The 14,859-nt window shown below is 40.0% G+C and overlaps 1 protein-coding gene across 1 annotated transcript in view; it reads left to right on the top strand.

Annotated features, from left to right (window-relative positions):
• Positions 1 to 7,737: 7,737 nt before the first annotated feature.
• LOC102842406 (keratin, type I cuticular Ha4-like) overlaps positions 7,738 to 14,859 on the top strand; it is a 78,703-nt gene continuing 71,581 nt past the window's right edge. The window contains exons 1-2 of the mRNA XM_006833689.1: positions 7,738 to 7,791; positions 13,084 to 13,434. Of these exons, the coding sequence (XP_006833752.1) occupies positions 7,738 to 7,791; positions 13,084 to 13,434 (405 nt within the window). The remainder of the gene's footprint in view (positions 7,792 to 13,083; positions 13,435 to 14,859) is intronic.

Genomic DNA, 14,859 nt, shown 5'->3' with positions numbered 1-14,859 from the left:
TTCCTGAGTTCCTTTTGCTTCCTCCGCCCTCAAATCAGAAGACTTCCTTTGACTATTGGCCCAGATTTTGTTTACAGGTGCCCAAAAACTTCTGTACAGCTGATGGTTGGGTTTTGAACTTTTTCTTGGGTGGCGATTGAGAATGTTTCCATTCCATACTCTGCTGTTTACTCTCAGGCTTGTAGTGAGAAATCCATGTCTCATCACCAGTGGTGACTTTTTTTTTTTTTTTAAAGTAACTTTTATCTTCCTTTAACTATTGATGCAAATTACAGATTTCCAAATGCTTCTGTTTATGCTCGTCCATTAGTACCTTTGGTATCCATCTTGCACAAAGTTTTCCAAACCCAAGTTTTTTGTGGATTATTTCATAGGCAAAGCCATGGCTGCTTTGCAAATGATCTGCCACATAATCCACTGAAAATTGTCTATTTGACAGAATCATTTTATGTGTATACTCAATGTTGTCATCAATTGTGGATATGGACTGGCATTTTAATATAACTTCGTGCAGTTAATTTTTGACTCACCTTTGTAGGTATGGCTGCAGATAGGTATAAACAAAGTATAATGGATTTCAGAGGTGTGGAGAGTATTTATGGATGGGTGATGAGAAGACTCCAAGAAGGACAGAGCATTGGATCAGGGCTTTGAAAACCCAAATATTCTGTTTATATCATTTTTTTCTGTCTTGTTGACTTCAGATTGTTCAAAAGAGGCAAGAACTTTATCTAATTGAAGCATGGTTGTAGACCATAGAATACTGTATGTAGAATAAAGAAGTAATAACATTAATGAGGGTTCATGAGAAGGTCATTAAAACTTTATATACTTCCCACAACTAACTTCAGTCAAACATTGCTGTGCACTATTAGCATAATTCTGAAGTAAATTTAGATGGCACATGGCTGAGTGTGTGCAGGTCTGAGAGGAAGGAAATTTTTTCCAGGGATGAACTTTGCCTGACAAGAAGGTGCAAAATCAGAAGGTATGTTTAGCAGATAACATATAGGTAATGAAAGACAAAATTGCAAGGTAGGTAGGTAGAACTATATTTGGCATTATTATGAATTTTTTTTGTGTGTGTTAAATTTTCTTATAACAAGGTTGTTATATGATACATCTGGAAGTTGTATGTAGGATGGAGAGTTATGGATCTTAAAAGTTGGTAGAACTGCATAAGAAAGAAAGATCAATTAGTAGGCTTGTAAGAGATAATAAGGATGGAGGGGGAAAAAATGGAAGAGTGAGTAGGACAGAGGTGGATTTTAGAGGCATAATCTGGGGTGTAGAAGCTGACTAGAGGCAGAGAGACCATGGAAAGAGAAGAAAAATAATCTTTGTTGTTGTTGTTAGGTGACATTGAATTGGTTCTGACTCATAGTGACCTTATGCATAACAGAACATAATACTCCCCAGTCCTGCATCATCCTCAAAACTGTTGTGACCACTCTGTTCTCATAATGGCTGCTGCCAGTGTGTCAGTCTATCTGGTTGGGATCTTCCTCTTTTTTGCTGATCCAAGCAAGTTGTCCTTCTCCAGGGACTGGTCCCTCCTGATAACATGTCCCAAGTAAGAGAAAAAAATCTTGCCATCCTGGCTTCTCAGAAATATTCAGGCTATATTTCTTCCAATACAGATTTGCTTGTTTTTCTGGCAATGCATGATACTTTTAATATTTTTCTCCAATACTATAATTCAAATGCATCAATTCTACTAAGGTCTTCCATATTCATTGTCCAACTTTCACATGCCTATGAGGCAATTGAAAATACCATGACTTGGGTCAGGTGCACCTTCGTCCTCAAACTGATATCTGTGCAATATATAGTTTGACTTCTTGACTGCTGCTTTTGTGAGTGTTGATCATGGATCCAAGCACACTGAAATCTTTGACAACTTCAAAGATTTATTTTCTCCCTTTATCATAATGGTATTTATTGTGCAGTTGTGAAGATTTTTGTTTTTGTTAAATTGAGGTGCACTCTGTACTGAAGGTTATAGTCTTTGATTATCATCGGTAAGTGTTTGAAGTCCTGTTTGCTTTCAGTAAACAAGGTTGTGTCATCTCCATATTGCACACTGATAGAAAGCCTTTCTTCAATCCTGATGCCACATTCTTCTTTGTATAATCCAATGCATCAAATAATTTGCTCAGCATACAGATTGATAAAGATGGTGAAAGACTACAAACCTGATGCACACCTCTTCTGACTTTAAACTATTCAGTATCTCCTTGTTCTGTTTTAATAACTGCCTCTTGGTTTATGTATAGATTCCTCATGAGCACAATGAATTGTACGGGAATACCCATTCTTTACAATGTTATTCATAATTTATCATGATCCACGCCGTTGAAAGCATTTGCATACCCAATAAAACACAAGTAAACATCTTTCTAATGTTCTCTGCTTTCAACCACGATCCATCTGATGTCAGCAATGGTATCCCTAGCTCCATGTGCTCTTCTGAATCCTTCTTGAATTTCTGGCAGTTCCCTGTTGATGCACTGTTGCAACTGATTTTGATCTTTTTTTCAGTAAAATTTTACTTCCATGTGATATTAATGATATTGTTCTTTGATTTCCACTTTCCATTGGGTTACATCTCTTTGGAGTGGGCAGAAGTATGGATCTCTTTCAATCGGTTGGCCAGGTAACTGTTTTCCTAATTTCTTGGTGCAGGTAAGTGATTGACTCCAGTGCTGCATTGGTTTGTGGGAAGATGTCAACTTGCATTCTATAAAGTTCCTAGAGCCATGTTCTTTGCCAATGTCTTCAGTGTACTTTGGACTTCTTCCTTCAGTACCATTGGTTCTTAACCATTTGATAACTTTGGAAATGGTTGAGCACCAACCATTTCTTTTTGGTACAGTGACTGTGTATTCCTTCCATTTTCTTCTGAAGCTTTCTCCATCATTCAATATTTTGCCCATGTTAAGTGCCATCGAGTCAGTTTTGATTCATAGTGACCCAATATAGGGTTTCCAAGGAATGGCTGGTGAGTTTGAACCACCTATCTATGATTCAAACTGAACTTCCTGCCCTTCACTTATTCTACGGTGATTTTACCCATAATATCCTTCAATGTTGCAAACTGAGGCTTGAATATATTCTTCAGTTCTTTCTTTGTGTGTGTGTTTAAGTTTTTTATTGTGGATTGAGTGAAAGTTTACAAGGCAGATCATCAGTTTTACATTCAACAAATCATGCACCTTGTTTCATTCCAATGATTATAGCCCCTGCCACGTACCACCAGTTAACAGTATTTCTCTCTATTCACTTTAGCTTTTTTTTTTTTTTTTCTTCTTTAAAACAAAACAAAACAAAAAACCCAACACTTAGGCATATATAATAATTTACACCTCTAAAGGGCACATTCTACAAGTCTGCCTCCTGGCCTCCAGCTCTTAGTCCCTCTCTTCCCATAAATCTAGAGTCCTCGGCTTCCCTATGTCCTCATCTCTGCCTCTGTCTCTGGTGTAGCTGCTGCTCTGGATAAGGTCCCGCATTCTGCTTGTGCTCTTCTCCTTTGATGGCCCTAGGGTCTTCCGTGTCTGGACTGTAAGATTAATCACTCCCCTGTTTTTGTTATAAAACTTTTACTTTTACAGTTGTGACAGTTGCAATTAGTCATGACGACAATTATTCACTACTGAATCATACGAATCTTATCCCCATCTCTTTGCACCAGACTCATCTAGACAAGATGACAGCTATTCAGTGGGGACTTTTTCTCTCCCACCCCCCACACTCTTAAGCTATACTCCCTCTTGAATCCTTTTAAGCTAGTACTTTGTGCCTTTATTGTCCTCTCATTTTAGGTAGCCGATGTCTAAGTTGCCTGTCCCTATCTATGCTGTGTACAGAGGGGATAGCATTGATACTTGATGTGAAGACTCCTTCCCTCTCTGTTGGTATTTAGAGTTACTACCTCCATGAGTATAGGTCAATTTCATCAAATTGTAGCAATTTACCCTAGTTTCCTTTATTAAACAACAACAACAACACTATATATTGTTTTGTAATCTTCCTCTAGTTGAGTTCTGATTATCAACCCATCAAGGCTAGGTCAAATGGGTACTGTTTGCAAGTTTGGGTGTTCTTGTGCATCTCCCCTCATTTCATATCAGCTGGATGCTTCACTCTGAGCTCTAACCCTCTGTGGTCATGTCCTTGTCCATAGGCTCAAGTGTCCCCAGGTCTCACCACACTTTGGACCAACCAGCCCTTCCTCTTCTCTCTGTCATCTCCAGGTCAATGGGAGTCAATGGACTGTGGTTGAACTAAGCTCATTTCTTCATTGCTGCCTTTCCCCTCTTCTACTCACCAGTAGACCAGTGTGGTCGCCAGCAAGCTTACATGCCTGTTCATGTGTTCTCTTTGAGTTTCAGTCTTAGAGGGGAGTTTATCCTGAAGGAACTTGATTCCTTGCCTTGATGGCTTCCTGATGAACAGCTTGCTTATTCCTGTAGTAGCCAGTCATACTGTCGTTTTTGTTTTGGGTTTTTGCTGATGATCTCTCTTTGAAGATGTATCTTCTGTCATTCTAGCTGTTCCAGGTTAGTCTGCTTGTCCTTTCTAGTGGGAATGTCCCATCTCAGAAGGTTTTGGATGGGGCCCAGGATTCCACCTAAGGTACACTGTAAAGGCTCTACAAGAGGCCTATTCCACTGGGTAAGTTCTAGAATCCCTTTTAGGTAGTGGGAATGTCCCACCTCATAATTTCTGGATGGGGCTCAGGTTTCCACCTAAGGTCCTATACTTTGCAAAGGCTTTGCAAGAGGTCTATTTCACTGGGCAAGTTCTTTTAGGTATTCCAATCAGTTATAGGCTGAAGATGGGTTTACAAATTTTCTGTAATCATGTTTCGCAATACTCTTTTCTATCCCACTCAAGTGTTTATTTTACAATAGTAGGCAAGGGAAACCAATATTCATAAGACAGTCAAGCATTTTAATATTATTTCTTCTGTTCAAAGTATGCCTAAATCCCTGTATCTCAGAGGCCCATTGTTCCAAGGTTGAGCATGCATCACTATTTACCTCTGTCCCACTTAGGCCATACAAACCTGTCTCAGTGCTCCCCTATCTATTTTGTTCTTCCACCTCCTCCCTCTTCTTGTACTGTCCTCCCCAATACCCGAACAACTCCCCCACCCCAATCCCACTGTTGTGGTTACCTTATACTCCATTAACTCTTCCCTCAATTTAAGACAGTCTATTTTATCCTGTCATCTACCTGACCTTCTCACCTCCTGGATCTCTATTCCTTTGTGTTTACCTTCTTTCACACTGTAATTGTTTTGATCGTAGATTGACCATCCAGATCCTCTGTTCTTATAATTTTATTTTGTTCTTGACTCTTCCATTTGTCAATTGACTTCAGGGTGATGCTGCCTCGTACATCATTCTCTGGTGTTGTCTGTTTTTGTTGGTTCTCAGTTAAGATGTTTTTCATAGCAGGGTTGGCTTTGGCAAAATCCCTTAGCTTCTGTTTATCCTGGAATGTTTTGATTACACTGTCATATTTGATTGACAATTTTTCTGGGTAAAGAATTCTTGGTTGGCAGTTTTTTTCTTTCAGGGTTTTATATATGTTTCCCCATTGCTTTCTTGCCTGCATGGTTTCTGTTGAGAGATCCAAGTTCAATCTGATTTGCTTGCCTTTGTATGTTACACTTCTCTTTTCCCTAGCTGCTTTCAGGATTCTGTCCTTATCTTTGATTTTGTAGAGCTTGATTATTATATGTTTTGGTGATTGTCTTTTAGGGTCTATCCTTCCTGGAGTCCGTTGAGCATCTTGAATGCTTATCTTTTTGCTTTTCAGGACGTTAGGGAAATTTTCTTTCAGAAGCTCTTCAAATATCTCCTCTGTGGACTTGTGTGGTTCTTCCTGTTCCAGAATGCCAATAAGTCTTAAGTTATTCCTCTTCATGTTGTTCAACATGAATCTTAGGCCTTCTTCAGGTTTTTTAAGTCTTTTTTTGTGCTTGCTCTTCTATCATAGTAGTGTTGAGAGATTTATCTTCTAGCTCATTAGTTCTGACTTCTGCCTTTTCAATTCTACTCCTTTGCCCTTTCAGTGTATTGTCCATTTTTGATATTCTATTATTAATCATTTGGACCTCTTTCTGTAGGCTTTGAATGGTTTCCAATGCTGTATCTATCTTATTTGATTGTTCCTGTAGCACTTTCCTGACTTCTTCCTTATTTTTCTCAAGTCCATTATATAGTGTTTTGATACATTTTATAATCATTTTTGTGAATTCCTTCTCGGGTATTTCCAAAGCCTGCCCATTGTTCAGAATGGAGTGTAGGTCTGCTTCTAGCTCATTTGCCTCAATCACTTTATCTTGTTTCTGGACATGTGCTGATATGGTCATCTGCTTCTGTTTTTTGGGCATATTGAGAAGATATCTGTGGCCTTAATACTTAGAAGGGTGTATATTTTGGTATTTTTTAATGCTTTCTTATTGCCTCTGGGTACATGTGATCAGGAGATGGGCTTCCCTTTTCACTCTTCTTCCTGAGAAATTTCGAGATGCCACTGTTGGTTGTTGTGACGTGACTCAGGATTTAAGTTTCAGCTTATTTCCTAAGTCTACCTGTCCCACTCCACAATCCCTGTTCAGGCCTTTTTCCTAGTGATAAACAGTTCAGGGCCAGTTGTGGCTGTTTTGCACTGCCATTTGGTTTTAAATGGAAACTGTCACTTTAAATTTCAAGGAGACCTGTGCACATGTGTAGTAGAACTCTCTGGAGGTGGGGTGGGTGTCTACTTGCTTGGGAACCCTCTCTAATCACCAGAATGGAGGTGTACAGACAGAGAGAGACCAAATGACAGATAAAAAAAAAAAAAAGAACGCACACACCTTTATCTCTGCACTTCTGTCAGGTGTACATGGCTGCTCTCATCCTACCCCTGCTCGATCTGGCCCAAGATGGTGGTTCCGGAGCAGCTGAGCATTTTGAATTAGAAAGCAATGGATTTTTTGCTTCTGCTACAAATTTCCCTAGCTGCAAGTCTTCCAACTTTCTAAATTTCCATGATATGTGGTTCACAGTTCTGCCACCATCCCCTGAGCCTGTTTGTTCCGGCATTCTGTGTTGTTGCTGACAGAGCTCCATACTGCGCTTCCACCTGATCCGCCATCTTGTTTGTTCTCCTATTTTTCAGTTCTTTCTGTTGAGTAATGTTGAGTGTGTTGTTTCCTTTTGGTTTACTAGCTCCAGACCTTTACACATTTCATTGTAGTTCTTGACTTGCTTCTTGAGCCTCCCTTAAAAATTCAGTACGATCACATCATCATTTCTTCTATTAGCTTTAGTTTCTGTATGCTCAAAAGCATGTTTCACAGTCTCTTCTGACATCCCTTTTGATCTTTTCTTTTTTCCTGACTTTTAATGTCTTTTGCTTTCATCCTGTATGATGTTTTTGATGTCATCCCACAACTCTTCTGGTCTTCAGTCAGTATTGTCTAATGCATTAAATCTGTTCCTGAGATGGTCTCTAAATTCATGTGGGATACATTTAAGGTCCTATGTTGGTTCTTGTGGACTTGTTTGAATTTTCGTGAGCCTTACCATGAACTTGCATTTGAGCAATTGATGATCTGTTCTACAGACTGCACCTGCTATAGTCAAGAGGTATTTAAAGGTTTTGAGTTTCAGAATGTGAAATAAATATGAGTCTCCAGAGAAAAGAGTTAGAAAAAAATGACTAGATTTGTGAGAGATGTTGGAGCGACATCTAAATAAAGATGACAGTGCTGGTGTTGAGGAGAGGATGGTAGAGTATAGAAGAACTGTGAGAACCATTGATAGAAATGATGGAGTGTACCTGGGGTTCTCCAAAGTCCCTTGCATGGGTTTCAGGCCTCGTTTAGCCAGGCTTTGATGGATAGAGATGACATCTCATTATAAACATTTGCATAGGAAAAGGAAAAAGCAATTGAAGTGTCTTGGTCAAAAGAGTTCAGAGTTTCAGTGATGTGGTGGTCACAGGAAATTTCAAGCAAAATTCAATCTGAGTATAGCAACAGGGAGATCCCTGTGATCTAAGAAAGAATAGGATCTGTGGGACTCTGGGGGAAGAAGTTATATTTCGGTGGCTCTTTCGTGGCTGCCTCAAATCACCAAATTCATAGCAAAGTTAATTCAAAAGCTCAACACAACATTCATTCTAAACATGAAGCCTACTTTTCTTTATCCTCTGTGCACTGCTAAAAATGTCTTATCAGATGCTCTTTCAATGATATTCAGAGAAGCCACATAAACAGTTTTTATTTCTTGTCTGTGTTGTTACTGAATTCAGTTTTCCCAGAAGGACTAGCACTCTTAAGTTGTTTCACTTTCTTCCTTTGCATTCTAGACTGTATGGAGAAAAAAATAGGACTGATGGCATTTTTCTGAATTGGTTAGGTGCTTTAACACCTGGAAACTCCATTACCACTGGGAGTCCATGACTGAGTATAAGAGAAATAAGGGTGGTTCTGGAGAAAGCTTGTAGTACTAACCCATAAATCTCATTTTCAGGTGTCTGCATCTCTATTTCTACAGCTCCTGTCCTATTTGTCCCTGTTGTCGAAAGATTTATTTGATTGTCTTCTCAGAGTCAAATCCATTGGATGAGTTCTTGGATTACAACCATTATTTCCCTTTGTAATGTGTGAGGCTGGGGGATTAACAGATTGACCGCAGTCATCTTTATGTGACACCCTCTGGAAACCCTATATACTGTTCTTATTGGCAGCTTGAAGTGGGGCTAGCCTAACTCAGAGGGCAGAGCAGTTTCTGCCTTTGTAATTTCCTTCTGGATGATGCCTCATTCCTCTTTGACATGACTCAATTCTCTTGGGTGTGTGTGCTCACTATACTATTCATGTCCTCTCCTTGTCATTTGTACACATTAAATACTAATTGATCTGTAAATAGCCCAATGTGTTACTTTTTGTTTCTAAAAGAACACATTTTAAATTTCTCATGGTGAGAATTTCAGGCTTTAGTACCTTGCCAGCAGTGAAGATGGTTTGGGGAAGAGTGAATGAAACCTTCTAATGCTTTTAAAGTCCTGCAATTGAACAGGTGGACCCAGAAGAAGATCTTCCTGATGCTACTTCATGGTTAAGTACCACTGGTGACTTTGTGTATGCACTCTCCGATGGAAATAGACTTCCACAATAAATAGTATCTTTAAACCTCAATTGCAATTTGCTCACATCTTGACACCAGAGTCAAACCATGACATCTGCGTCAATTACAAGTGCAAAATCTTTCTGTTTGTTAAATTTGATTTGCCCATTATGTTTATTGAAGGTTTGTTGGTCAGGTACAATATTATGGCTTATGTAAATGTCAAAATAATTCACAGTCATGGTAAGTGGGATAAATAAAAAGCAATTACTTTCCTGAGAATTCCAGGAAAATGAAGTGAAACTTAACACTTTTCTTGATAGGCCCAAGTCTTCTCAACCATCATTTTCTAATGGTCATGTATCAGCCATGGTTACTTCTGCTTAAAATGTACTGAACAGTCATGCTTTCTAAACTCTGCCCTCTAATTTTGAAGGTACAAGGACTATTTTGTTCTTACTGGGGTAGAAGCTACAATGATGGTCATGAGATTCTATGGATCTATTTACCAGTCTAAACTACACATTTCTTTCCTTTCTTTTAAAAATGCCATTTCCAGATTTTTCTTTCTGTAGCCTTAGAAGTTCAGAGGACAGGTTGTAATAAGATAAAAGTCAGTGAATCCAGTTATTTGTGATGTTTCATCTCATCCAATTGGTACTCATTTTAAACCAATACATTCATCCCCCATCTCACCAATGTTGAGATCAATTTAATGCAGAGATTCAAGCATAAGTGGCAGAGAGTTGTGGATTGTGAATGTGATTGTAGGATGTCAGTGCCTTCAAAGCATTTGGCACACACTGATTCCAATGCTTCTGTCTTATATGAAAACATACTTAGAGCTCTTCCTTGGAAATGGGTTTTAAAATCATCCAAGAAAGCAAGCATTATTGTTTTACCATCATATCTTGTTTCACTCCCAATAAAGGTACTACTCAGCTTGATTATATCCTTTACTCATTTGGGATGGTACCAAGTGACATTTGGCTGGTTCAAAAAATAAACACATCCTCAGAAGATGAAGACTAGCTCTCAATGAGGATCATTGAAAGGACCAGTCACAGGCCATGAAGACAAGTCTCAAGAAAGGGTGACAAAAGCAATGGCTCTATCAGAAGAAATTAGCATGTAGATCCCAAAAGGAAATACTTTGAGAACTAGCTTTCATACTTTGAACACTGATAGATTAACATTAAAACAATCCTCATAGCTCACAGCTACACTCAGAATTGCATTGTGGAAGAATGGCTGTTTAACAAAATGCACTGACGGTCACAAGGTCTGACTAAGCGCCTGATGGTGTCTTTGCAGGGTCATAGCCTTTAAAGACATTGTCTCAGGTGTTTCTGCATCAGATCAACTGAGGGTTTCCTTTTTATCAAACTTCTAGTGAGTGTAGTGTGGCAGGATGAGCACTGGGCTGCTAATCACAAACCACCTGCTGCTCCTCAGAAACCCAGAACAGGATTGTTATGAGTCAGAACTGACTCAACAGCAAATAACAATAACAAAAAAGTGGGTATTATGTTTTCTTGCTTAGTAAATGTTATTTTATTAGAATAAAAATGACATTGATTCTTTAAGGGAGAAAATAGGTTTGTGATTTTCTTGGCTCATTCTAATTTGTTGTTGTTGTTAAGTACCATGGAGTCAATTCCAACTCACAGTGACCCTGAACAGGGTTTCTGAGGCTGTAAATCTTTACTGGAGCAGAAAGCCTCATCTTTCTCTCATGGAATGGCTGGTAGTTTCAAACTGCTGACCTTCAGGTTAGCAGCCCGATTTGTAACCACTACGCTACCTGAGCTCCTTCATTCTAATTTAAGATGCAGTATTGTCAAACAGTGATTGAGCTCGACTGAATCCATTTCCATATTATTGCTTCTTGGTAATGTGGGGATTGAATGAGAGATACAGTGTAATGTAATGGAGAGAGTATGGTCGTTTGAATTAGAGAGACTTGGGTTTGAGTCCTGAGGACCATGTAGGAGTTCTGTGACCTTGGAAATTTCTCAGACTCTTGGTGTCCTCATCTCTAAAGCCTTATAGGGTGTTGTGAAGACTGAGTAGATAATGGATATAAGTTCTTAGCACAGTGTCGGGGTGCACAGTGGGTGCTCACTAAGCAGGAGTCATCTTTGTAACAGTCTTCCTGTGTGCAAGTACATAGTACAAAAACCAAACCCACTGCCACCCAGTTGATTCTAACTCATTGCTGTGGATGTTTGGTGCCATGGAATTAATTCAGACTCATAGCGACATTATGCACAACAGAATGAAACACTGACCAGTCCCGTGCCAACCACACAATTGTTGCTATCATTGCTGCTGCCACTGTGTCAATTCATCATGTTGGTGGTCTCCCTTCTTTTTGCTGACCCATGACTTTACCTAACAAGATGTCCTTCTCAAAAGACTGGTAATATGTCCTATGTACAAGAGATCAAGTGTCTCCATCCTGGCTTCTTAGGAGCATTATAGACATACTTCTTCCAACACAGATTGGTTTGTTCTTTTGGAAGCCCATGGTACTTTTATTATTCTCCTTCAGCACGATAACTCAAATGAACCAATGTTTCTACAGTTGTCTTTATTCATTGTCTGACTTCCGCATGCATGTGAGGTTATTGAAAATACTATGGCTTGAGTCAGGTACACCTTAGTCCTCAAACTGGCATCTTTGCTCTTTAATACTTTAAAGAGTTCTTGTGCAGCATATTTACATAATGCAATGTGTCATTTAATTTCTTAATTGCGACTTCCATGAGTGTTGATGATTAATCCAAACAAAATGAAGTCTTTGACAACTTCAACCTTTTCTTAATTTATTGTTATTTATAGGTCCAGTGTTGAGGATTTTTCTTTTCCTTACATTGAGGTGCAACCCTTACTGAAGGCTGTGGTCTCTGATCTTCATTAGTATTTTAAGTTCTTTTCACTTTCAACAAGCAAGTTTGTATCATTTGTATATCACAGGGTGTTAACAAGTCATAGAGACCCTAGAAAGGGCTTCTAAGGCTGCAAATCTTTATGAAAAAAGCCTCATCTTTCTCCCATGCAGTGACTGGTGGATTTGAACCATCAAACTGGTGGTTAGCAGTTCAGTACTTATCCTACAGCACCAGCAGGGTACCTTCACACATAGTTGTTGTTGTTGTTGTTGTTAAGTGTCATTGAGTCAGTTCTGACTCATAACACCCCTGTACAGGGTTTCTGAGGAACAGTTGGTGGGTTTGAACCACTGACATTGCAGTTCAAACTGAACTTGCAGTCCAGTGCTTATCCCATAGCGCCACACCAGACCTCTCCATTTTCCCAATGTTCTGTGAACACTGACTAATAGCAGAGAGGGAGCTGTAGGAGGCTTCGCACAGCCCCACAGGAGCAGAGTAGTGTGCTTGATGAAACAGCAGAGGGACATTGGGCTGGATGATCTTCTAAGTCCTTTCTAATCCCTGATTTCAGAAGTCTCTACCATGTGGCTCATGAGTGAGTTTTCTTGGACTTTTTTTTCTCATAGAGTTGTTTCTGGATAAGATACATACTCAGTAAGTCTCTTTCAGGAGTAAGGGACATAGATCCCATCAACTGTGAGAGCTGGAGTTCAGATGTCACTCCTTCACACAACTCCCTGTGTTGCCATAGTAATGGGTTGGCCAGTTTGAAGCCAAACCATGAAGCTCTTAATTTACCAACCAGCCATGATTAGTGAGGAGTCCTGACTTTGCAAGAAGCCAAAGTAAAACATTTTATGAGGTAAAGGAGTGTTGTGAGGTGTTTAAACAACATATGAAAAATTTCGAAAGAGGGTAAAAGGTGGTAATACTGTACTTGGTTGTCACACCCACTACCAACAGAATATAAAGTCCTAGGGAGGACCAGGACTTACACCAGAGTAAAGGAATTAGGCTGTGAAACTGATCTTCAGAGCTTCATTCCCTCTCAGCACCTGTCATACACCTGCTTCCTGCCCAACATGAGCTGCCGCACCAGCTTCTCCTCCCGGCCCTGTGTGCCTCCCAGCTGCCACAGCTGCACCCTGCCTGGAGCCCGCAACATCCCTTCCTCTGTGGGCAGTTGTGGCTGGCTCTGTGAGGGCTCCTTTAATGGCAATGAGAAGGAGACCATGCAGTTCCTGAATGACCGCCTGGCCAGCTACCTGGAGAAAGTGCGCCAGTTGGAACGGGAGAATGCAGAGCTGGAGGGCCGCATCCATGAGTTTTGCCAGCAGCAGGTGCCCTATGCATGCCCGAACTACCAGTCCTACTTCCGGACCATTGAGCAGCTCCAGCAGAAGGTGAGGATGTGGGCACCACATTGTCAACTTAATGAACTTGGTTTCATTGATTCATTTTTATGACAGACCAACTTGTGAATGGGATATAAGGCTGCTCACAGCAAACTTGAGAATGGTAATGATACAGAATGAATTGACTTTGGCAGGAGACTTCAAGTAGCCTTAGAAACTCTATTTTGCAGTCAACACAAGGAAAGGCTACAGACTGTGGATAACAGAAGGAATCAAACCAAAATCAGTTGTACAAACCTTACCTACTTCCAAAGGGTTTCTTTCCTAAAATCAGAATATCTGATTTTTTTCATTCTATTATAATAACCTGTTCTTGTTCAGAGCATTATAGGAATTACAAAAAAATGTAGCTGAATTGCATCTCTGATTTAGCAATGTCCTGACTAAATCCATAAATTCCAAAAGCCTTTAAAAATTGTAGTAAAGACAGCGTCTACGGCAAAGCAAATGGGCTTTGATTCCTGAAGTCTCATTGGTATAGACAGACACACATACCACCCACTAAAGCAGACTTGGAGACAGTGACAAAACAAGTCATAAGTGTAGGCGTAGAAAGGTGGGAAGTAAAGAGTCAGCATAGAGGTGGGACCTAATACCTGCTGAAGATTAGGGAGGGCTTTCCAGTGAAGGTAAGATCTGAGTGGGGTTTTGAAGGATGAGCATGAGTTTTTATTCAGCAGCACAAATCCTTAATAATTAAAGGGCACTGACTGTCCATTGTTCTGTAGTTCTTGCAAAGTGAATGACAGCAAGTGGTCATGTGATATGAATATGACTTATCCATTTGATGAGCTTTAGGCACAGCAGTCGGATGGGGAATAAAGCACTGAGTAAATTGTCTCTTTCTTTAAGGAGTTCACAGCTTAATAGAGGAAACATGTAGACACAAATGACCATGGTGAATGTGGCTCTGTGCAAATTCCTGTGGAAAGCCAGAGAAGAAGGAACTGCATGCAGGAGTTGGGAATGGATGTTATACAAGGAGCCTTATTAGGTGGGGAAGGGCAGTCCAGGACAGTCCAGGAAGAGGGAGAAGCCGGGTGCAAAAGAATGAACAATAGCAAGGTATGGGGGCAGTGGAGTGAGGCCGCAGACTGGAAGTAAGGTGGTATTAAGGATAAAGTATCCAACTGATTTTGTTAGCCTGGAACTTTTCTGGTTTTAACATCCTTGTTGTTGTTGTGAGTCGCTGTCAAGTCACCTCTGAATCCGCAAGCATATGCACAACAGAATTTAACACTGGCCATATCCTGCGCCATGCTCACAAGAGTTGTTATGTTCAAGTACAACATTGGTGCCACTGTGCTAATCCATCACATTGAGGGTCTTCCTGTTTTGCACTGATCCTCCACTTTACCAACGATGATAAATATGTCCTTTCTGATGATATGTGTGAAGTATGAGAGAAGAAGT

Source organism: Chrysochloris asiatica, unplaced genomic scaffold (genome assembly GCF_000296735.1).
Source record: "Chrysochloris asiatica unplaced genomic scaffold, ChrAsi1.0 scaffold00007, whole genome shotgun sequence".
Lineage (NCBI taxonomy): Eukaryota > Metazoa > Chordata > Mammalia > Afrosoricida > Chrysochloridae > Chrysochloris > Chrysochloris asiatica.
The sequence above is the reverse complement of the archived record's forward strand: the minus strand, read 5'-3'. Positions and strand labels throughout refer to the sequence as shown.